This window comes from Nerophis ophidion, linkage group LG20 (genome assembly GCF_033978795.1).
Source record: "Nerophis ophidion isolate RoL-2023_Sa linkage group LG20, RoL_Noph_v1.0, whole genome shotgun sequence".
NCBI classification, from domain to species: Eukaryota; Metazoa; Chordata; class Actinopteri; order Syngnathiformes; family Syngnathidae; genus Nerophis; species Nerophis ophidion.
In genome coordinates, this window is record NC_084630.1 from 21,001,137 (window position 1) to 21,025,023 (window position 23,887).

At 38.6% G+C, this 23,887-nt stretch overlaps 2 protein-coding genes across 4 annotated transcripts in view; one reads left to right on the forward strand and one right to left on the reverse strand.

Annotated features, from left to right (window-relative positions):
* The window catches only part of si:dkey-162b23.4 (sodium/hydrogen exchanger 9B2), a 64,932-nt gene extending 43,545 nt beyond the window's left edge, over positions 1-21,387 (forward strand). For 2 of the 3 annotated variants that reach the window (XM_061880689.1, XM_061880690.1), the window contains exons 8-13: positions 837-943; positions 5,492-5,641; positions 6,286-6,394; positions 11,635-11,771; positions 11,874-12,096; positions 18,923-21,387. In XM_061880689.1, coding sequence (XP_061736673.1) covers positions 837-943; positions 5,492-5,641; positions 6,286-6,394; positions 11,635-11,771; positions 11,874-12,096; positions 18,923-18,984 — 788 coding nt within the window. In that variant the 3' untranslated portion in view covers positions 18,985-21,387. The remainder of the gene's footprint in view (positions 1-836; positions 944-5,491; positions 5,642-6,285; positions 6,395-11,634; positions 11,772-11,873; positions 12,097-18,922) is intronic. The other variant, XM_061880691.1, reaches the window with a different exon arrangement.
* cisd2 (CDGSH iron sulfur domain 2) overlaps positions 694-23,887 on the reverse strand; it is a 40,643-nt gene continuing 17,449 nt past the window's right edge. Inside the window, exon 4 of the transcript XR_009803127.1 lies at positions 694-1,307. The gene's annotated coding sequence lies outside the window, so the exon portion shown is untranslated. The remainder of the gene's footprint in view (positions 1,308-23,887) is intronic.

Genomic DNA, 23,887 nt, shown 5'->3' on the forward strand with positions numbered 1-23,887 from the left:
AATGTTCCCATTACGTCACATTAAATATTCCACTTAAAAAATATTTTTGATGGAAGATTTTGCATATTTTGTGTGTTTTGTTTTGTTTGACAAAAAAGGGCGGAAAACAAACTTATAACAAAAACAAAACATTTTGAAACGAGGAATATATGTGAAGTCGATGTAGACAAATGGCAATATATGTTACCATCCAAGCAATGTTTTATAATGGACGCCCCTGCTTAATTCAGCAAAACCATGCCAAGCCACATTCTGCATGTGTTACAACAGCGTGGCTTCATAGTAAAAGAGTGCGGGTACTACCCTGGCCTGCCTGTAGTCCAGACCTGTCCCCCATTGAAAATATGTGGCGCATTATCTAGCTTAAAATAGCAGACCCCGGATTGTTGAACAACTTAAATTGTTGCTTAAGCTTCAAAAATGTGTCTTAAACGTTTACTGAGTGTTGTTAAAAGGAAAGGCCATGTAACACAGTGGTAAAAATGCCCCTGTGACAACTTTCTTGCAATGTGTTGCTGTCATTAAATTCTAGGATCATGATTATTTGAAAAAAAAAAAAAAGTTTCTCAATTCCAACATTAAACAAGTTGTCTTTGCTACATTCAATTGAATATAAGTTGAAAAGGATTTGCAAATCATTGTATTCTCTTTTTATTTACCATTTACAAAACATGCCAACTTCACTGGTTTTGGGTTTTCTAGAATCTTAAGACAACTTCTCAGATTTATTCCATAATTTGAAGTGTAATATTGTGAAAGTAACATGCCCGATCTACACAAAAAGCTGACATATTTAATTCCAAAGTGCCTAAAAAATCCCCTTTTCTTGCTTGCAGGCTCCACTTGGTACAACCTCTTGAGGGGCGTGCTGGAGGTGGGCGGCGGTCTCCTGGCTGGAATCCTGCTGGGCTTCCTCATTCAGTACTTTCCCAGCCTGGACCAGGTAAACACTAAGACTGTCATCCAACATCGCAGTGCGACCAGCACGTCTTTTGTCACTGCGAGCGCCCTTTTTGCTGCTTGGTATAATTAAATAAATGATAAATGGGTTGTACTTGTATAGCGCTTTTCTACCTTCAAGGTACTCAAAGCGCTTTGACACTACTTCCACATTTACCCATTCACACACACATTCACACACTGATGGGGGGAGCTGCCATGCAAGGCGCCAACCAGCACCCATCAGGAGCAAGGGTGAAGTGTCTTGCTCAGGACACAACGGACGTGACGAGGTTGGTACTAGGTGGGGATTGAACCAGGGACCCTCGGGTTGCGCACAGCCACTCTCCCACTGCGCCACGCCGTCCCTGAAATTGAAAAGTTATTGAAAGTTAAATGGGATAAGGCAGTGGTTATCAAATTTTTAACCATGTACCACCTCAGAAAAAACTTGGCTCTTTAATTATCACCATAATGACCAACATTAAAGGCCTACTGAAATTTGATTTTCTTATTTAAACAGGGATAGCAGGTCCATTCTATGTGTCATACTTGATCATTTCGCGATATTGCCATATTTTTGCTGAAAGGATTTAGTAGAGAACATCCACGATAAAGTTGGCAACTGGAGAAAAGCCCTGCCTCTACCGGAAGTCGCAGACAATGATGTCACATGTTGATGGCTCCTCACATCTTCACATTGTTTTTAATTGGAGCCTCCAACAAAAAAAGCTATTCGGACGGAGAAAACGACAATTTCCCCATTAATTTAAACGAGGATGAAAGATTCGTGTTTGAGGATATTGATAGCGACGGACTAGAAAAAACAAAACAAAAAAAAAAACGTGATTGCATTGGGACGGATTCAGATGTTTTTAGACACATTTACTAGGATACTTCTAGGAAATCCTTATCTTTCTATTGTGTTGCTAGTGTTTCAGTGAGTTTAACAGTACCTGATAGTCGGAAGTGTATGTCCACGGGTGTGTTGACGCGCAGTGTCTCGGGGAAGTCGACGGCAGCTTTATGGACGGCACAAGCTCAGCTTTTCTCCGGTAAGAAGCGACTTTTTACCACAATTTTCTCACCGAAACATGCCGGTTGACATTTGGTTGGGATCCATGTTCGCTGTGATCCATAGTAAAGTTTCACCTCCGTGAATTTTAAACAAGGAATCACCGTGTGTTTGTGTGGCTAAAGGCTAAAGCTTCCCAACTCCATTTTTCTACTTTGACTTCTCCAATACTAATTGAACAAATTGCAAAAGATTCAGCAACACAGATCCCCAGAATACTGTGTAATTATGCCGTTAAATCAGACGACTTTTAGCTGTGTGTGTGCGCGTAGCGCTCATATTTCCTAACAGCCCGTGACGTCAAGCGTACACGTCATCATTACGCGACGTTTTCAAGAAGAAATTCCCGGGAAATTTAAAATTGCAATTTAGTAAACTAAAAAGGCCGTATTGGCATGTGTTGCTATGTTAATATTTCATCATTGATACATAAACTATCAGACTGTGTGGTGGGTAATAGTGGCTTTCAGTAGGCCTTTAATATACTGTACAGTAGCATAGTAGACACAAGTATTCATTGAAGAAGGCAGAGGTTATATTTAGCCATGTAAATACAAACCCCGTTTCCAAATGAGTTGGGAAATTGTGTTATATGTAAATATAAACGGAATACAATGATTTGCAAATCCTTTTCAACCCATATTCAGTTGATTGCACTACAAAGACAACATATTTGATGTTCAAACTCATAAACTTAATTTATTTTTGCAAATAATAATTAACTTTGAATTTCATGGCTGCAACACGAGCCAAAGTAGTTGAGAAAGGGCATGTTCACCACTGCGTTACATCACCTTTTCTTTTAACAACACTCAATAAATGTTTGAGAACTGAGTAAACTAATTGTTGAAGCTTTGAAAGTGGAATTCTGTCCCATTCTTGTTTTATGAAGAGCTTCAGTCGTTCAACAGTCCGGGGTCCCCGCTGTCATATTTTACGCTTCATAATGCGCCACACATTTTCCATGGGAGACAGGTCTGGATTGCAGCCGGGCCAGGAAAGTATCCGCACTCTTTTTTTACGAAGCCACGCTGTTGTAACACGTGCTGAGTGTGGTTTGGCTTTGTCTTGCTGAAATAAGCAGGGGCGTCCATGAAAAAGACGGCGCTTAGATGGCAGCATATGTTGTTCCAAAACCTGTATGTACCTTTCAGCATTAATGGTGCCTTCACAGATGTGTAAGTTACCCATGCCTTGGGCACTAATGCACCCCCATACCATCACACATGCTGGCTTTTCAACTCTGCGTCAATAACAGTCCGGATGGTTCGCTTCCCCTTTGTTTCGGATGACACAATGTCGAATATTTCCAAAAACAATTTGACATGTGAACTCGTCAGACCACAGAACACTTTTCCACTTTGCATCAGTCCATTTTAGATGATCTCGGGTCCAGAGGAGCTGGCGGCGTTTCTGGATTTGATAAATGGCTTTCGCTTTGCATAGTAGAGCTGTAACTTGCACTTACAGATGTAGCGACCAACTGTATTTAGTGACTGGTTTTCTGAAGTGTTCCTGAGCCCATGTGGTGATATCCTTTCGAGATTGATGTCGGTTTTTGATACCATGCCGCCTGAGGGATCGAACGTCACTGTCATTCAATGTTGGTTTCCGGCCATGCCGCTTACGTGGAGTGATTTTTCCAGATTCTATGAACCTTTTGATGATATTATGGACCGTAGATGTTGAAATCCCTAAATTTCTTGCAATTGCACTTTGAGAAACGTTGTTCTTAAACTGTTTGACTATTTGCTCACGCAGTTGTGGACAAAGGGGTGTACCTCGCCCCATCCTTTCTTGTGAAGGACTGAGCATTTTTTGGGAAACTGTTTTTATACCCAATCATGGCACCCACCTGTTCCCAATTAGCCTGCACACCTGTGGGATGTTCCAAATAAGTGTTTGATGAGTGGGTGTGAGATTTCCTTGCCCTTTTGTGGGTTCTTCCGAGGATGTTGTAGTCGTAATGATTTGTGCAGTCCTTTGAGACATTTGTGATTTGGGGCTATATAAATAAACATTGATTGATTGATTGATGGCATTCCTCAACTTTATCAGTATTTATTGCCACCTTTCCCAACTTCTTTGTCACGTGTTGCTGGCACTCAATTCTAAAGTAAATGATTATTTGCAACAACAAAAAATGTTTATCATTTTGAACATCAAATATGTTGTCTTTGTAGCATATTCAACTGAATATGGGTTGAAAATGATTTGAAAATCATTCTATTCCATTTATATTTACATCTAACACAATTTCGAAACTCATATGGAATTGGGGTTTGTACATATTGTTATAAAGGTGTATGTTACTACATTTTATATATATATATATATATATATATATATATATATATACACATATACTTGCAGTGTGTGTATTGTTATGAAAGTGTCTGTTACTACATTATATATATATATATATATATATATATATACTTGAAGTGTGTATATAAAATGTTGCTCGAGGGTTTTGAAGTTGTTTTAGAGACTTTGAAGGCTACAACGGTGACTCCCAAAACCCTAATTTTTCAAGCATTTTTAATAATCATTAAAATTGTAAAAATAAAAAACGTGTGTTCTTATCGCTCATAATGATTGCGAAGGATAGTCAAAATTCCCCAAAACATGTAGTTCCCTTTAAGAACTCCTGATCTATGACACAAGTGTTTTTAGGGTAACATGTTGAAGTTTTCTTGACTGATTTTATCCTCCTTTATATCGGCACCATTAGTTGGTACTCAATTTCTTGCCATGTTAGCTGTGAAAAGTTTGAACAGAAAAAATCTAATTGTCAGGTTTAAGCACAGAACTATCTATTAAACAGAACAAGAAGCAAGGAATCAAGCAGAGACGGATTTCAATTTGGTCATGAGGAGAACGCATGGAGCTGCACACTCAGTTACAGTCTCCCACCACACTCTGACATACAGCCCCCACGCCCCCCATTTTATTCAGGAGTTCCCGAGTTACATAGCTGAGACTGCTTCTATAGGGAGGGGTCTTATATTATGCAAGCAGCCCCAGTAGACACAAAACGTGATTACTCAAATTGGAAATGTGCTAAGCCCTGTGATTTCACCCTGATTCTGCTTTGTCTGCTTTATCTTTGTTGATGTACTTGAGGTCCATTTTTGGCTGTTAGCAGGCTGAAAAACACAAACAGCTACGACGAGACAACTCCTAACTTGCAGTGGAAGATAACAAGTTATGTGCCTTTAAGCATAAGAGTTGTGTGATAACATATATAATTATTCAAACACTAATTAACATAATACATCATTTGCTTTTGTAATAAATGACTTTTTGCACATTTCTATAGTATTGTCTCTTGAAAAGAAATAATACAATGGCGGCTTTAATGTGAGGGTTGTTTGTGAGGTACTTCACATATGTGCGTGAACCCTGCAGACGTCTGCCTCGAGGGCTTAAAAATGCACTAAATGTGTTCTTATTGACTGTGTTTTGTCCGTGTAGAAACACTTAGTGATGAAGCGATCCTTCCTGGTGCTCGGCCTCTCCGTCTTTGCTGTGTTTGGCAGCGGTGTGGCGGGCTTTCCCGGCTCCGGAGGTCTCTGCACACTCGTACTGGCATTCCTCGCTGGTCTTGGATGGGGTGCAGAAAAGGTAACGATGACCTCTTCTGCTATCGAATGTCCACAAGAGACTTTATTATAGTGTCTGTTTTAACACTCATAGACAAGCAGAATTAACATTTTTTGTGTGTGTGTGTGTGTGTGTTCTTGCAATGCTGACTTAATGGGGACATTGCTCTGTTTACACCTTTAGGGGATCTCTGACGGTATGGGGACCAAAAAACAGGTCCCCTAAAGGGAAACCTTTTTAAATGATAGTCAGATCCATTCTGAAGATGCCCAAGTGATTTTTAAGCTTTGGCCCATAAGACATAGCTGTAACATAACATATTTAATTTGAACTTTTTTTTTTTTAAATGGTCCTCAGTAGTCCCGTACAAATTTGTGTGAATTATGCAAAATTATAAAAATGTGTTCCGCATGAACCATATTAACTCTTTTTCCCAAGGGTCCCCAGTAAGTATGATCAGCACATTACTTCATCAATCCAGAGATTTAAAGACGTGTATGAGCTAACTGGGCAGTGGACATTTTACACCATTTTTTATGCCTCCACAACCTGTAGAAAGGGTGGTCCCCACAAGTCATGATCAGCAACTTGGTTCCCATTCCAAATGATAACCAGTGTGTGTGTGTGTGTGTGTGTGTGTGTGTGTGTGTGTGTGTGTGTCAAAGGCGCGTGTGGAGGAAGTGGTGGGCTGGGCGTGGGATATTTTTCAGCCACTTCTCTTCGGCCTCATCGGAGCGGAGATACGAGTGTCGGAGTTGGAAGGACAAGTAGTTGGTGAGAACACACTGGAACACTACTTCAACACACACGTGTTAATAACCTTGAACTCAGCATTCTTGTGTTGATGTGCGGTTGACAGATGCAATCGCTAGCGATTAGGGATGTAACAATGTCAGGTTCGAACATCGATGACATCTATTAAAACAGACAAGAAGCAAGGAAATAAACAGAGACAGGATTCAATTTTGCTCAATCTGAGGAGAGACGCGTACACCTGTACCCTTGTAGTGTCATCACGCACTGACGTAAAAAAGGTTCACGTCTCCTCTTTTATTTGGATATTCCCTGTTTACACAACAGCTGTTTCTAAAGGTAAACAGCCATGTTTTTTGGTCACATTAACACAAAAGAAAAAAATGGCTTGGACTGGTCCTGGATCGAGCTTGGGCAGGTCTTGGATGACAATAGATAACCCCCTCCCGTCTCCTCCCATCGTACACAGCAGAATTTTCCAAGCTTTGGGCTTGTTGCAACAAAGACAGCTTCTGTCCGTTCACGGGGAACTCTGAGAACGGAAAGTTTTTTGATAATTTACATACAATTTTTCTACAAACGATAAACCACGGTAAAACTTCCTGCAGTTCCTTACCTACAATTCAGGTCTGCACCTTGCCCCGTCTTTAAAGACACCTGAGATCTTGACTCTGTTCCGTGACAATAAGCGGAGCGCCATGCATGCATATGGACATAACACACTCCCATGTACTACTATTGATAACATTTATACTTTTGAAAACAAAGGGCAACAAAAAGTCATAATTGGCTTTATTTTAATAGAAAATGTTGTTGTACATTAAACATTGTACATTTTTATTGAAATCAAAATATAATTTAGTCCTTAAATAAAATATTGAACATACTAGACAACTTGTTTTTTAGTAGTAAGTAAATAAACAAAGGTGTTGTAACTTATAGGTTATATAGTTGATGTGTGATGATCATTCATAATTTGTATACTGGATTTAATTGCTGATGAATTAATATATTATTAATTTATCTAATATTAAAGAGTTAAAAGGGAATTGATTTAATTCATACATATTTAATATTGATTATTTGAGAAACACTGACACTGAATTGAGTTGTTTTGTACCTCGTAGCCTAACAAAAGGTTAACTAAGATACTGCATGTTACAGCAATTCATTGCGGCCAACCGGATGTTAAAAAAGAGCGGGAGCAGGTGCATTGTGGTTGTTGAGATTGAGCATTACTAGCCTACGGGTGAATGGATGAACGACAGATTAACCCATTGCGGCCCCCCGAGTCAAAAATTTGGGGGACCCCTGATTTAAACAATTAAATAAAATAAATGATGGGAAAATGCATTTTTAGACAATATGATTTGGCTGAGCGGTTAGGAGACAGTGAGAGTAACACGCAGTAGAAAATAGATTAAAAAGGACAGATTAAAAAAAAATAATAAGTAATGAAAAAAACAAAAAACATTTTTATCTTATTCTTAACTTTTTTTTTTTTTTTTACTTTTTTTACTTTTATTTTAAACTTCTTTTTAACCTTTCTAACCTTTAAACTTTTTTTATTTAAGTTTTTAGTTTTTGTTATAACTTTTTTTTGTACTTTTTTTTTAACTTTTATTTTAGAAAACAGATTAGAAGGGACGGATTTAAAAAAAATAAGTAATAAAAAACAAAAAACATTTTTATCCTCTTTTATTCTTACGGTTTTTTTTTGTTTGTTTTTTTTTTACTTTTATTTTAAACTTCTTTTTAACCTTTCTAACCTTTTAAATTTTTTGTTTTTGTTATAACTTTTTTTTTAATCTGGTTTGGGGACCCCTGATTTAAACAATTAAATAAAATAAACAAATAGCCACACAAAATTGATGGGAACATGCATTTTTAGACAATACAATTTGCCTGAGCGGTTAGGAGACACCGAGAGTAACACGCAGTAGAAAATAGATTAAAAAGGACAGATTTTTTAAAATAATAAGTAAAAATAAAAAATAAAACATTTCTATTTTATTTTATTTTTTAATTTCTTTTTTTTTTTAACTTTTATTTTTAACTTTTTTTTTTAACTTTTTTGTTTTTGTGTTCACTTTTAAACTTTTATTTAAACTAGTTTGGGAACCCCTGGTTTAAACAATTAAGTTAAATAAACAAATAGCCACACTAAATTGGTGGGAAAATGCATTTTTAGACAATATGATTTGCCCGAGTGGTTAGGAGACACCGAGATTAACACGCAGTAGAAAACAGATTAGAAAAGGACAGATTTTAAATAATAATAAAAAAACAACAACAAAAAACTAAATTTTTATTTTATTTTATTTTTAACCTTTTTTTTTTTACTTTTTTTTTAACTTTTTTTTTTTTACTTTTTTTGTTTTTGTTTTAACTTTTAAACTTTTTTTAAAACTAGTTTGGGAACCCCTGGTTTAAACTATTGAATAAAATAAACAAATAGCCACATTAAATTGATGGGAACATGCATTTTTAAACAATTTGATTTCCCTGAGCGGTTAGGAGACACCGAGAGTAACACGCAGTAGAAAATAGATTAAAAAGGACAGATTTTCAAAAATAATAAGTAAAAAAAAAAAACGATTTATTTTAATGTATTTTTTACTTTTTTTTATTTAACTTTTATTTTTAACTTTTTTGTTTTTGTTTTAACTTTTAAACTTTTTTTTTTTAACTAGTTTGGGGACCACTGATTTTAACTATTAAATAAAATAAACAAATAGCCACACAAAATTGATGGGAACATGCATTTTTAGACAATATGATTTGCCTGAGCGGGTAGGAGCCAGCGAGAGTAACACGCAGTAGAAAACAGATTAGAATGGACAGTTTTTATATAATAATAATTTAAAAAAACGTTTTATTTTATTTTATTTTTAACCTTTGTTTTAACTTTTATTTTAAACTTTTTTTTTTTTTTTAACTTTTTTGTTTGTGTTTTAACTTTTAAACTTTTTTTAAACTAGTTTGGGAACCTCTGGTTTAAACAATTAAATAAAATAAACAAATAGCCACACTAAATTGGTGGGAAAATGGATTTTTAGACGATATGATTTGCCTGAGCGGTTAGGAGACACCGAGAGTAACACGCAGTAAAAAATAAATTAGAAGGGACAATTTTTTATAAACTTTTTTTTGTTTTATTTTAAACTTATTTTTAACTTTTCAAATTTTTAAACTTTTATTTTTTACTTTTTTGTTTTTATTTTAACTTTTAAACTTTTTTTAACTAGTTTGGGGACCCCTGATTCAAAAAATTCAATAAAATAAACAAATAGCCAGACCAAATTGATGGGAAAATGCATTTTTAGACAATAGATAGATAGATAGATAGTACTTTATTGATTCCTGAAGGAAGAGTTCCTTCAGGAAAAATACAATTCCAGCAGCAGTGTACAGAGTTGAGATCAATTTAAAAAAAAGTAAAAAGTAAATAATGGGGGTTGAAATGGAAACAAAATAGAGAAATATTACAATAAGAATAAAAAATAACAAGCAACAATGGGAATAAAAATACAACAGTAAAATAAGACTATAACAAGACAAAGTAGGCAATAGTGACCATGTTATGAAAACGTATTGCACTGTTATTGTTTTGCATCCCCTGTCATCCTAGTACCCCCCGGCCCCCCGCCCCAGAGAGGAGTTGTACAGTCTAATGGCGTGTGATTTGAATATGATTTGCCTGAGCGGTTAGGAGTAACACGCAGTAGAAAATAGATTAGAAAGGACAGATTAAAAAAATAAGGAATATTATTTGATTGTATTTTTAACTTTTTTTTGTAACTTTTATTTCAAATCTTTTTAACTTTTCAACTTTTTTTTCAAACTGTTTTGTTTTTGTTTTAACTATTAAACTTCACGGTGGCAGAGGGGTTAGTGCGTCTGCCTCACAATACGAAGGTCCTGCAGTCCTGGGTTCAATCCCAGCCTCGGGATCTTTCTGTGTGGAGTTTGCATGTTCTCCCCTTGAATGCGTGGGTTCCCTCCGGGTACTCCGGCTTCCTCCCACCTCCAAAGACCTGCACCTGGTGATAGGCCCCTCCCACCTCCAAAGACATGCACTTGGGAAGAGGCCCCTCCCACCTCCAAAGACATGCACCTGGGGATAGGCCCCTCCCACCTCCAAAGACATGCACCTGGGGATAGGTTGATTGGCAACACTAAATTGGTCCCCAGTGTGTGAATGTGAGTGTGAATGTTGTCTGTCTATCTGTGTTGGCCCTGCGATGAGGTGGCGACTTGTCCAGGGTGTACCCGGCCTTCCGCCCGATTGTAGCTGAAATAGGCGCCAGCGCCCCCCGCGAACCCAAGAGCGAATAAGCGGTAGAAATGGATGGATGGATATTCAACTTTTTTTAACTAGTTTGGGGACCCCAGGTTTAAATAAAACTTGGCTACAAGTATGAAAGAGTACTTTTTGACCAATACCGTGACAATAATTACATTTTAAATTTTCCTGAGAGAAGTCTTCTGAAGGAATCGATAAAGTACCATTTATCCATCTATCTATCTATCCATCTATCTATCTATACCTGTGATAGTTTTGCTGACAATATCTCATAAAATAATTTTAATATCAGTACATCCCGAGGAGTGAAGTATTATACACAGTTAGGACAAGGACCCCAGAGGATTTGAAATAGTAACACATCAAGATTGGAATGTAGACTTTTAGCTGTTTTCCGCTATCTAGTAAGTGACGGAGATAGATATCTACATATATCCATATTTAAGAGTTATTTCTTTTCTATAGTCATATTTGAAATAGCTAGTGTTCCATCTCGTACTCTTTTTATCTTTTCTTTATCTCGTGACCGATGGTACACTGTGGACTACCTTGAGCTTGGAATGCAGGAGTAGCAATACTCCTTTTTCCTATCTCTTTCCGTCTCCAGCTGAGGAAAACAATAGATATGTGTATTCGCTCTGAAGGGTGGGGACTATTGGCATATTGAAAAAGACAACACTTCCATAGTGTTTTCAGATCAACTAGGCAATGCGAATTGAATGTGTTGTTTTTTAGGTTGGTCTCTCCAAAGCTTTGGAATAAATTGCAAAATACCTATTCTGTTATGGGTTATCATTTAAAATCAGCTTATGTGTCATCAAAAGAATTTGGGATTGACCAGCAACTTAAATTCCCTCAGATCTGGTCCGAACGCAACATAAGTAAAAAAAAATGTTGAATTTTAATGTTGAAAAAGCAAGAATGGGAATGATGTGTGTGGTGTTCTCTTATGCAGGTCTGGGTATAGCCTCCCTGCTCATTGCCCTGCTGGTTCGACTCCTCTTCACCTACGTCTGCGTGCTGTTTGCCGGCTTTAACGTACGAGAGAAGGTGTTCATTGCGCTCGCGTGGATGCCCAAAGCCACAGTGCAGGTATTCTCAAAACAACAACAACAACAACAACAACAACAAATAAGTTGGTTTGGTTGTTGAATCTTTAAAAAAAATAAAAATAATGGCGTTTCCCATCACCAGGCGGCTATCGGCTCCACAGCTCTGGACACGGCCCGGACCAAGCAGGACCCGGAGCTGCAGAAGTACGGCATGGACGTGCTGACCGTGGCCGTGCTCGCCATCCTCCTCACGGCGCCCGTGGGAGCTCTTATCATAGGCCTGTGTGGTCCTTGTCTGCTGCAGAAACCAAAGACCTCCGCCTGTGGTGAGCGAGTCAAACCGAATGTATCCGCCTTTTTCTTAGGTAGGTACAAAGTGTTGTCCTTCACGTAAACACTGCTCAGATCCCGGCAGCTGTGTCCAAGTAGTGAGTGACTCTCTCCCTCCTTACAATCCCACAGCCATGTATTTACAAACCCCGTTTCCATATGAGTTGGGAAATTGTGTTAGATGTAAATATAAACGGAATACAATGATTTGCAAATCCTTTGCAACCCATATTCAGTTGAATATGCTTCAAAGACAACATATTTGATGTTCAAACTCATAAACATTTTTTTTTTTTGCAAATAATCATTAACTTTAGAATTCAATGCCAGCAACACGTGACTAAGAAGTTGGGAAAGGTGGCAATAAATACTGATAAAGTTGAGGAATGCTCATCAAAAACTTATTTGGAACATCCCACAGGTGTGCAGGCTAATTGGGAACAGGTGGGTGCCATGATTGGGTATAAAAACAGCTTCCCAAAAAATGCTCAGTCTTTCACAAGAAAGGATGGGGCGAGGTACACCCCTTTGTCCACAACTGCGTGAGCAAATAGTCAAACAGTTTAAGAACAACGTTTCTCAAAGTGCAATGGTAAGAAATTTCGGTATTTCAACATCTACGCTCCATAATATCATCAAAAGGTTCATAGAATCTGGAAAAATCACTCCACGTAAGCGGCATGGCCGGAAACCAACATTGAATGACAGTGACGTTCGATCCCTCAGGCGGCATGGTATCAAAAACCGACATCAATCTCTAAAGGATATCACCACATGGGCTCAGGAACACTTCAGAAAACCACTGTCACTAAATACAGTTGGTCGCTACATCTGTAAGTGCAAGTTAAAGCTCTACTATGCAAAGCGAAAGCCTTTTATCAACAACATCCAGAAACGCCGTCGGCTTCTCTGGACCCGAGATCATCTAAAATGGACTGATGCAAAGTGGAAAAGTGTTCTGTGGTCTGACGAGTTCACATGTCAAATTGTTTTTGGAAATATTCGACATTGTGTCATCCGAAACAAAGGGGAAGCGAACCATCCGGACTGTTATTGACGCAGAGTTGAAAAGCCAGCATGTGTGATGGTATGGGGGTGCATTAGTGCCCAAGGCATGGGTAACTTACACATCTGTGAAGGCACCATTAATGCTGAAAGGTACACACAGGTTTTGGAACAACATGTGCTGCCATCTAAACACCGTTTTTTTTCATGGATGCCCCAGCTTATTTCAGCAAGACAATGCCAAGCCACATTCAGCACGTGTTACAACAGCGTGGCTTCATAAAACAAGCATGTGGGTACTTTCCTGGCTCGCCTGCAGTCCAAATCTGTGTCCCATCGAATATGTGTGGCGCATTATGAAGCGTAAAATACGACATCGGAGACCCCGTACTGTTGAACGACTGAAGCTCTACATAAAACAAGAATGGAAAAGAATTCCACTTTTAAAGCCTCAACAATTAGTTTCCTCAGTTCCCATACGTTTATTGAGTGTTGTTAAAAGAAAAGGTGATGTAACACAGTGGTGAACATGCCCTTTCCCAACTACTTTGGCACGTGTTGCAGCCATGAAATTTGAAGTTAATTATGATTTGCAAAAAAAAAAAACGTTTATGAGTTTGAACATCAAATATGTTGTCTTTGTAGTGCATTCAATTGAATATGGGTTGAAAATGATTTGCAAATCATTGTATTCCGTTTACATTTACATATTTACACTATCACATCCACCCAGTCAACCTCCAACTAAAGTGTACTTACTTACCCTGTGAGTGTTCTGCACTAAGGTGACCCTTTCTGTTTGTCAGCATGTCGACGATAGCAGAAATATATAAATCACATAACGCATGTGTTTAGCGATTGATACCCAATTTGGTACGTTTATACAAGTAAGTACCGACCAAATACTGTCGGTACAACTACTGATACAGGCATGTAGGGCTGGGCCATATGGCCTTTTTTTGATATCTCGATATTTTTAGGCCATGTCAGGATACACCATATATATCTCCATATTTTCTTTGGCCTTGAATGAACACTTGATGCATATAATCACAGCAGTATGATGATTATATGTGTCTACATTAAAACATTCTTCTTCATACTGCATTCATATATGCTATTTTTAAACTTTCATGCAGAGAGGGAAATCACAACTAAGTCAATTGACCAAAAGTGTATTTATTAAACAGTTATTAAGCAGTGGCACAAACATTCATGTCAATTCCAAAAAAAGAGCAAGATTGTCAGAAATTTTTTAAAACAAGCTATGAGTGCACTTTTGTGCATGATGTCACTAAGATGACATATCAAAACAACACTAAATTAAAGTGCACTTTTTGTACTGAACGTCACTACAATCGTTTAAAACAAATAAAGTGCACTTTTGTGCATGATGTCACACAAGGTATTTTAGTGAATTATATTTATATATAAGTGAATTATATTTATATATAGCGCTTTTCTCTAGTGACTCGAAGCGCTTTACATAGTGAAACCCAATATCGAAGTTCCATTTAAACCAGTGTGGGTGGCACTGGGAGCAGGTGGGTAAAGTGTATTGCCCAAGGACACAACGGCAGTGACTAGGATGGCCAAAGCGGGAAACGAACCTGGAACCATCAAGTTGCTGGCACGGCCGCTCTACCAAACGAGCTATACCGAGCTATAATAAAGCTACAAAAACACTCATCTCTCAGCCAGTTTGCTTGTCGCAATAGAGGTCTTTCTCTGAGGCAGGTCCTGAGGTGTCGGGATGTGACCACCTGTGATCTGAGCCTTCTCTGTTGGGGCTGATGGCAAGTGTTTATTCTTCATTTTGGCCTTGGCCATGTTGTAATCGCCAGAATCAAAATACTTTAGCCCTTTCTGAATTCGTTTTTCAGAAAATCTGAATCTCCCGGTTTAGCTCCAAGATTGGGATGCATGACCTTTATCTTGGCTTCTTCTCCTTTCTCTGTACTGACAACTTTGTCATCCATTTCCTGCACCAGGGGTGCGGGATCATGGATGAAAGAGTGCCGCACCTCTACTGTCGACCACTTGCAACTTAAATTGAGACTCGGCTCCAAATTCGCATAAGTGTCAAATAAAAATGAGCTGCATAATAGGAAATCAAATAGTGTATGTCCTTCACTATGTGGTAGGTTCCTGCGGACGTTATCTCCTCCTGTTGTTGACTATTTTTTTCATACGGTGTTGATGTGGAAATGGTTGCTGGGGCATTTTGTGGGTGTGGCACCGAACTGAGATGTTGACATGCGGAGTTTCAAGCACTCTTCATTCTCTAGCACAGGGGTCGGGAACCTTTTTGGCTGAGAGAGCCATGAAAGCCAAATATTTCAAAATGTATTTCCGTGAGAGCCATATCACATTATTTAACACTGAATACAACTAACTGCGTGCATTTTTAAGTAAGACCAACATTTTTAGAGTATAACAAGTCTATTATTCTTTTTAATAACATTGTTATTCTGAAGCTAAACAATAATAAATAAAATGTCATGTCTGTTGATCATGTTTTTGTTTGACCATGTGCTGTTTGTCCTTTGGACTCTTTAAGTTCCTGTTTTTTTTTTCCACTCCCTTGTCTGGTTTCCTTGGTTACTCATTTTGTCCACCTGTCTCTGGTGGACAAAATGACCGTTCACCTGCTTCCCGAGCACTAATCAGAGGCAGCATTTAAGCTCGTCTTTGCCAGTCAGTCGCCCTGTGCTGACTTGTTTCATGCCTTGCTATAGTTTTGTGCTTCATGCCTTAGATATTGGGTGTCACTATGTAAAAAAGCGCTTTGAGTCACTTGAGAAAAGTGCTATATAAATATAATTCACTTCACTTCACATGCCAAGTAAGTTTTGTTTGATTTATGTTCTTAGTCTGTTTATGCGTTAGCTTTGTTCTTTAGCCCAAGTTGTGCCTCCGCTGTGAGCGATTTTTGTTTGTATATTTTTTTAGTTAAAATTAAATCATGTTTTTACCTGAATGCCATGTCCCGAGGAGTGCATCTGCCTTCCTGGGAGAACGACCCCGCAGCAAGCTGCAACATCCCCCCTTTTTTTCTCTCAAGGAATTGTGAAATAAAATCATGTCTTCAGGAGATCAACACTGTACTGAAGCCCAGAACACTCTACGCATTTCCACAGTTTTAATTGGGAGATAAGGAAAGATTGGGCTGGCCCACTAGAATCCCTCTTTGTGTTTGTGAACTTTATAGTCTATTTAGAGTGATGTGATAATCAAACACTCTAGAAGTCTAGAATGAAAGAGTATATATGAGAATTAACAGAGTGTGTGTACTTTCAATGCTGAATGATAAACAGAGGCAGAGTTTGGAGTGTTTTCTTTAGCTCCCTTACCATGTTTATGTACTCACTGTCCACTGTGTCCAGGAACCTGGAAAATGTTTTCCGTGCCATTTGCTGTTTGACGCCGGTATCATGCTAATTAGCTGCCTGAAAGCTGGGGACTCCACTGTAGAAATAGCCTGCATGTCTTCTAGCACATACTATGCTATGGCTCTATCAACGTTGTCCCGGCTTGCAGTCCATCCTTTAAAATCCAGCCGGTGGCATCGGAGTCTGTGTCTCTCTTTACCAGCTTCGTGGAAGCATGTTGCTTTTGTAGCTGTTTCAGCAGATTTGAATTGCTCTTTTGGGCAGTAGATGTGATCTTTGATCCAAGACACAACTTGCAGTTAACTAAAATATTATTTTCTTTGTACTCGACAAAAGAAAAGTAGTGAGAATATCTCCATGTTAAGAAACTTGGCTTCGGCTCCGCCATGATGTCTTGTTGGTAAACACAGACACGCCCCCCCCCCCCCCCCCCCCCCCACACACACACTCACACACACAATGCACGCCTCTTCTCTCCCTTATGACACAAGAATATTCAGAAGGACGACATCGCAGCTCTCCAATAAAACACACTCAGATTTTCTCAGTTTCTAGCCGATACTACATAAAAAATAACGTAAAATAACGCAGTAACGCATCATGCAGTAACGGTAACTGAGTTACTGAATATAAAAAATAACGCGTTAGACTACTGGTTACCGCCAAAAATAACGGTGTAACCCTTACTTTGTAACGCGTTAGTCCCAACACTGGTCACGATTGGTTAAGATTAGGGCAAAACGTTAGGGCCAGGCCAATCAGAGGCAAGATAGGGCGGGTCATGGGACCAGGAAGTGAAATCTCAACAGGCATCCCAAATGACGATGAGCAAGTCGGAGAAGAGAAGAGGAAATATTCAAGCAAGCGATTTAAATGTTAAAAAACTATTAGAAGATGGCAGAGGGATCTTTTCCTTAGATGTTTCTCTTAGCGATGTAGACCACGTCCAGGAAATCCACAATGCGCCTACTTGGCATCATTTGGACAAATGTATGAGTCAGGATAAAACATTCATGTGATATGATTGTGGCAGACATGTGAGGACTTTTGCTACAGTATAGCCTGACTAAATGCTAACTTTCATTTTCATTGGTGTTTTACAACAAGACAGTAGCTACATTTTGTTCATTATTTCTATTGTTTATATGTTGACATTGAATGGTTGAATCATTTGGAAAGTCATGTGTGAATGAACCAAATGTGTAAATAATATAAATAACTAGATGTGACTGTGAAGTGAACACTAGAAAGGTTATAAATACTGTATAGAGTAGGCTAACCCATGTGGTTCCTGTGGATGTGAACACAAGTTGTAATTAGTGTCGTGACTAAATAACATAGTGACTGAAACAGACATACCGTATTTCCTTGAATTGCTGCTGGGTATATAGTATGTGCCTGCCTAGAATTACTGCCGGCTCAGGAGTTCTGCCGGGTCAAACTCGTTTCGCCAAATAATTAGAATTTTCGCCGGGTCAAACTCGCCACGTCACGAGTGACACTTTACCCGTCGTCATTTTCAAAATGGATGAGGCTGATTTCAATCATTTGAAATCACTTAAAGGGAAGAAGATGAAGAGATATTCAGTAAGATTTAAGGTCCAAGCTATTGAATATGCTAAAAAGAACAGTAAGCAGCAATGTTTTATTAATATACCGTAGCTGCGTGTGTCAAATATGAGTCATTAAATGACTCCCGCTTCCTGGTAAACACTTTTGTTTTGAAGGGGTAATTGCCAACTTGCTGTTGATTTTTGCTAAGGAATGTCAATTATTAAAATGTAGGTCTTAGTGAGACCTACATAGAGGTTTTTGTTTCATGTCTCTCCGGCATTCCTACCGGAAGTTAAGAGCAGTTTTGTCTGTGTTTTCTTCCTAGGAGCAGTTTTTTCTGTATTGTATTCCAAAATTGCGCTAGAATGCAATTTTCAGTTTTGGGGTTTGTTTGTTTTTTTTAGTTTGCAGTTTTGAAACATTTTAAGGGGGTCAATTTACAGCTCAAAGATGCAAAAATAGCTTTTTTTAGGAAAATTTAGTTTTGAAGGGGTTTTTGCCAACTTTCTGTTGATTTTTGCCCTAGAAGGTAAAATTATGAAATGTAGGTCTAAGTCAGACCTACATAGAGGTTTTTGTTTCATGTCTCTACGACATTGCTAACGGAAGTTACAAACAGTCTGTTTTTGTTTGTTTTTTTCTCCTAGGGGGTGCTAGAGCGCAATTTTGATTTTTGGGGTTTGGTTGCTTAATAAGTTGGGAAGGTTTTCGATGTGTGTGTGAAATTTGGTGAGATTTGAAGCATGTTTAGTGGGTCAAATTATGGTACGAAATACAATAGGGTCCTCTGTCCCTATTGTACCAATAGGGACATTGCGGCCCCTAATAAGACCTGTACAGTATTTGAAGGTGACAACTATGAGGAACACCACAGCACCAAATGTCTCTGTCCCCTCTGCGTCTCCTCCAGGTTCGGCGGCCGGTGGCGATGAGGACGAGGAGACACCGGTGACCTATGAAAGCACGCTCTGACATCAAGGATCTGCGTGGGGAGGGGGTTTGTTTTTGCCAGCAAAGCACTAGTCTAGGACTACGTTCACACTGCAGGGTAGCATGTCCAGTTCCGATTCTTTTCTCAAGTCCCATCTTTTTATGTAATCGTCGGCAATACAAAAATAAAATAAAACGGGAGGTCTAATGTGAACTCGCTCTGACCCGCATGGAGCTAAACAAGACTTCAATTCTAGAACTCCTGGCAATTTCAATGATTTTGTGCAATCAGTCAACATTTTATGAACCAAAATGCGGTAAATTCTGGACTATAAGCCGCTGCTTTTTCTCTTACGCTTTGAACTGTGCGGCCTGTAAATCGGTGTGGCTAATTTATGGATTCAGGATGCCCTATTATCGTCCATTCTTTAACATGTACAAAACATAAGAACTGAAATGACATTTTCGGACTAAGAGCAGACATACGTTGCAGGAAGACAAGAACAGAACCGCCAACGGATCAGCCACTTATGCTCCTTAAAAAAGGTGGAAAAAAGGTGATATTGGGAAAGGGAGGAAGAGTTTAAAATATCAGTCAAAGGCTGGACCCTCGGGAGGGGGTCCAGACTGAGTCCAAGGGGAAAAAAAAACTAATTTGCCATAACACACATAAACATGTTACATATAATGTTACATCTTCGTGGCATCGTGCGCAAGGGGTGCTTCTTCCAAGATGCAGTCGGACAATGACACGGCGTACAGGTAAGAAAACAGATTTATTTAACTACAAACAGACTAATAACAAAGAAACACTGGTGCTAAGGAAAAAGGCAAACAAACATCTACTAGCGTGTGAGCTAGGGAAACAGAAGGTGGCTAAGCGCGAAAGCATTAGCGAGTAAACACTTCAGAACACAAAGAGGCTAGGCGTGGAAGCTAGCAAGCATCAAAACGTATTATTACCAAAGTCAGGAGTCCACGAAAACATCAAAGAGTGTAGCAAACTTGACGAGACCAGGACGAGTAAATGAAACAGGTCGGTGAATATAGAGTCGCTAATCAAAACCAGGTGTGCAAACCAAGGCAGGTGCACAAATCAAGTCGCCATGGTGACAAAAACAAACCAGGAAGTGTACAAACTAAGACTCGGATGCGTCCAAGAATCAAGAAGATAAACACAAATTACTCAAAACCAAATAATGTAAGATACGAGCGGCGGGGATCTTAACATATAATCACAAAAACTCGCAACAGATGTGGGGTGACGGGGAGTTCGAGCGCTACTCAGCTGTCCATCACTGCAGAGGGGAATCAAGCGGCGGTGACGGTGTTGGGTGAGCCAAATTGAATTCTGTCTCTGTTTGATTCCTTGCTTCTTGTCTCGTTGAATAGACGTCATCGGTGTTTGAACCTGACAGATGCCGACCAAAATTTTACTGGGTATCTGAAAGAAAATCAGTGGGCTGGCATGAAACTACCTCAAATATTGGCTCCAAGTATCTGTGATCGGCCTCCTAGACTACTGAATGATCTCTTGCATGATTGTGACCCGATAAGCCTTGATACAAAAAAGGTGGGATTTGAAAAATGTGGATTTGCACTGTTCACATTGACATGAAAAAATCGGATGGAGGTCATACGGGCAAAAAAAAAGAAGCTTGATTTGACCAAGCAGTGTGAACAAGACTCTGTTTACTCTTTGGACCCCAAGTGTAGGGAACATGAAATGTTATATTTATGTTTTTTTTTTGTTGTAAAACTAACTGAAACCTCTTAAAGTAGAGGTGTCTGAAGTCACTGGAGCAGGTTGTTTTCCTTGAAAAACTGTATTTATTTTCTCATCACCAACATGGATTTGGACTGAGTGTGTTTAATCCGGAAGATACAGTGTCCAGTGTGTGAGTTGTCCTCTCAGCCTGCTTTGTACTCTCCTGTGGATGGTTGTGTATTTGTAGCCGGCAGGTGACTTCCAGGTCTCCCAGCACCAAGTCCTGCCCACACCCCAGCGTGGGACTGGAACACATGGACACGTACCAAAGGTAGTTTCCAGTTTCATATTTGTTGGTTAGCGTTTTCATTTGATAACAAAAGACTTATTGTGGTGCACGTCTTGTAACGTGGGAACAGAAGATTGCTGGCTAGAATTATTATTTAGTCCTATTTTTATATTCAACACCTCAGGAAAAAGGATATTTATGTGAACTACATGTTCCTTTTGATTTTAGATATTGCTCACTCTTATTCTTTTGTTTGCCATTTTTATTGTTATTTTTTTCCGTACATTATTTATGTCTTAAAGATGCAGTGTGACGTGAGATGATCGATGTGCTTAAAGAATCCAATGCAAAGTATTTGTGTGCAGTATTAGAGAGTATGGAAAATATGTAGGAGTGACAATTAGTTTTTTAATCAAAAAATTATTTAAATAAAAAAACATTTAAAACATTTTTTATTTGGTTGACTTTTTTAGGTAGTATTTTGTAGGGGCACGAACAAAAATCGATTGGTGACTATTCGATTCCCGATTCAAAGTTTTTGCAATTTATATATAAATATAAAGACAAACTCCGTTTCCATAAGTTGGGAAATGGTGTTAGATGTAAATATAAACAGAATACAATGTTTTGCAAATCCTTTTCAACCCATATTCAGTTGAATATGCTACAAAGACAACATATTTGATGTTCAAACTGATAAACATTTTTTGGTTGTTGCAAATAATCATTAACTTTAGAATTTGATGCCAGCAACACGTGACAAAGAAGTTGGGGAAAGGTGGCAATAAATACTGATAAAGTTGAGGAATGCTCATCAAACACTTATTGGGAACATCCCACAGGTGTGCAGGCTAATTGGGAACAGGTGGGTGCCATGATTGGCTATAAAAGCAGCTTCCCAAAAAATGCTCAGTCTTTCACAAGAAAGGATGGGGCGAGGTACACCCCTTTGTCCACAACTGCGTGAGCAAATAGTCAAACAGTTTAAGAACAACGTTTCTCAAAGTGCAATTGCAAGAAATTTTGGCGTTTCAACATCTACGATCCATAATATCATCAAAAGGTTCAGAGAATCTGGAGAAATCACTCCACGTGAGCGGCATGGTCGGAAACCAACATTGAATGACCGTGACCTTCGATCCCTAAGACGGAACTGTTATCAAAAACCGACATCAATCTCTAAAGGATATCAGCACATGGGCTCAGGAACACCTCAGAAAACCACTGTCACTAAATACAGTTGGTTGCTACATCTGTAAGTGCAAGTTAAAGCTCTACTATGCAAAGCGAAAGCCTTTTATCAACAACATCCAGAAACGCAGCTAGCTTCTCTGGGCCCGAGATCATCTAAGATGGACTGATGCAAAGTGGAAGAGTGTTCTGTGGTCTGACAAGTCCACATTTCAAATAGTTTTTGGAAATATTCCACATCGTGTCATCCGGACCAAAGGGGAAGCGAACCATCCAGACCGTTATTGACGCAAAGTTCAAAAGCCAGCATCTGTGATGGTATGGGGGTGCATGGGTAACTTACACATCTGTGAAGGCACCATTAATGCTGAAAGGTACATACAGGTTTTGGAACAACATATGCTGCCATCTAAGCGCCGTCTTTTTCATAGACGCCCCTGCTTATTTCAGCAAGACAATGCCGAGCCGCATTCAGCACGTGTTACAACAGCGTGGTTTCGTATTAAAAGAGTGCGGGTACTTTCCTGGCCCGCCTGCAGTCCAGACCTGTCTCCCATGGAAAATGTGTGATGCATTATGAAGCGTAAAATAAGACAGCAGAGACCCCGGACTGTTGAACGACTGAAGCTCTACATAAAAAAAGAATGGGAAACAATTCCACTTTCTAAGCTTCAACAATTAGTTTCCTCAGTTCCCAAACATTTATTGAGTGTTGTTAAAAGAAAAAGTGATGTAACACAGTGGTGAACATGCCCTTTCCCAACTACTTTGGCACGTGTTGCAGCCATGAAATTCTAAGTTGATTATTATTTGCAAAAAAAAAAATGTTTTTCAGTTTGAACGTCAAATATGTTGTCTTTGTAGTGCTTTCAACTGAATATGGGTTGAAAATGATTTGCAAATTATTGTATTCCGTTTATATTTACATCCAACACAATTTCCCAACTCATATGGAAACGGGGTTTGTGTATATATATTTATATATATATATATGTGTATATATTTATGCATGTATATATGTATACATATTTTATATATATTTATATATAGATATATACATTATATATATATACACATACTTATATGTATGTATATATATACGTATGTATATATACATATATATATACATATATATACACATATATACATACATATATATACACACAAATATTTATACATATATATACATATATACAGACATATATATATATATATATATATACACATATATACATACATATATATATATACACACAAATATTTATACACATATATATATATATATACAGACATATATATATATACATACATATATTTATACACATATATACATACATATATATTTACACACGTATATAAATCAATATATAGACATATATACACACAAATATATAAATATATATATACATATATAGTTTATATATATATTTATCCATCCATCCATCCATCATCTTCCGCTTATCCGAGGTCGGGTCGCGGGGGCAACAGCCTAAGCAGGGAAACCCAGACTTCCCTCTCCCCAGCCACTTCGTCTAGCTCTTCCCGGGGGATCCCGAGGCGTTCCCAGGCCAGCCGGGAGACATAGTCTTCCCAACGTGTCCTGGGTCTTCCCCGTGGCCACCTACCGGTTGGACGTGCCCTAAACACCTCCCTAGGGAGGCGTTCGGGTGGCATCCTGACCAGATGCCCGAACCACCTCATCTGGCTCCTCTCGATGTGAAGGAGCAGCGGCTTTACTTTGAGTCCCTCCCGGATGG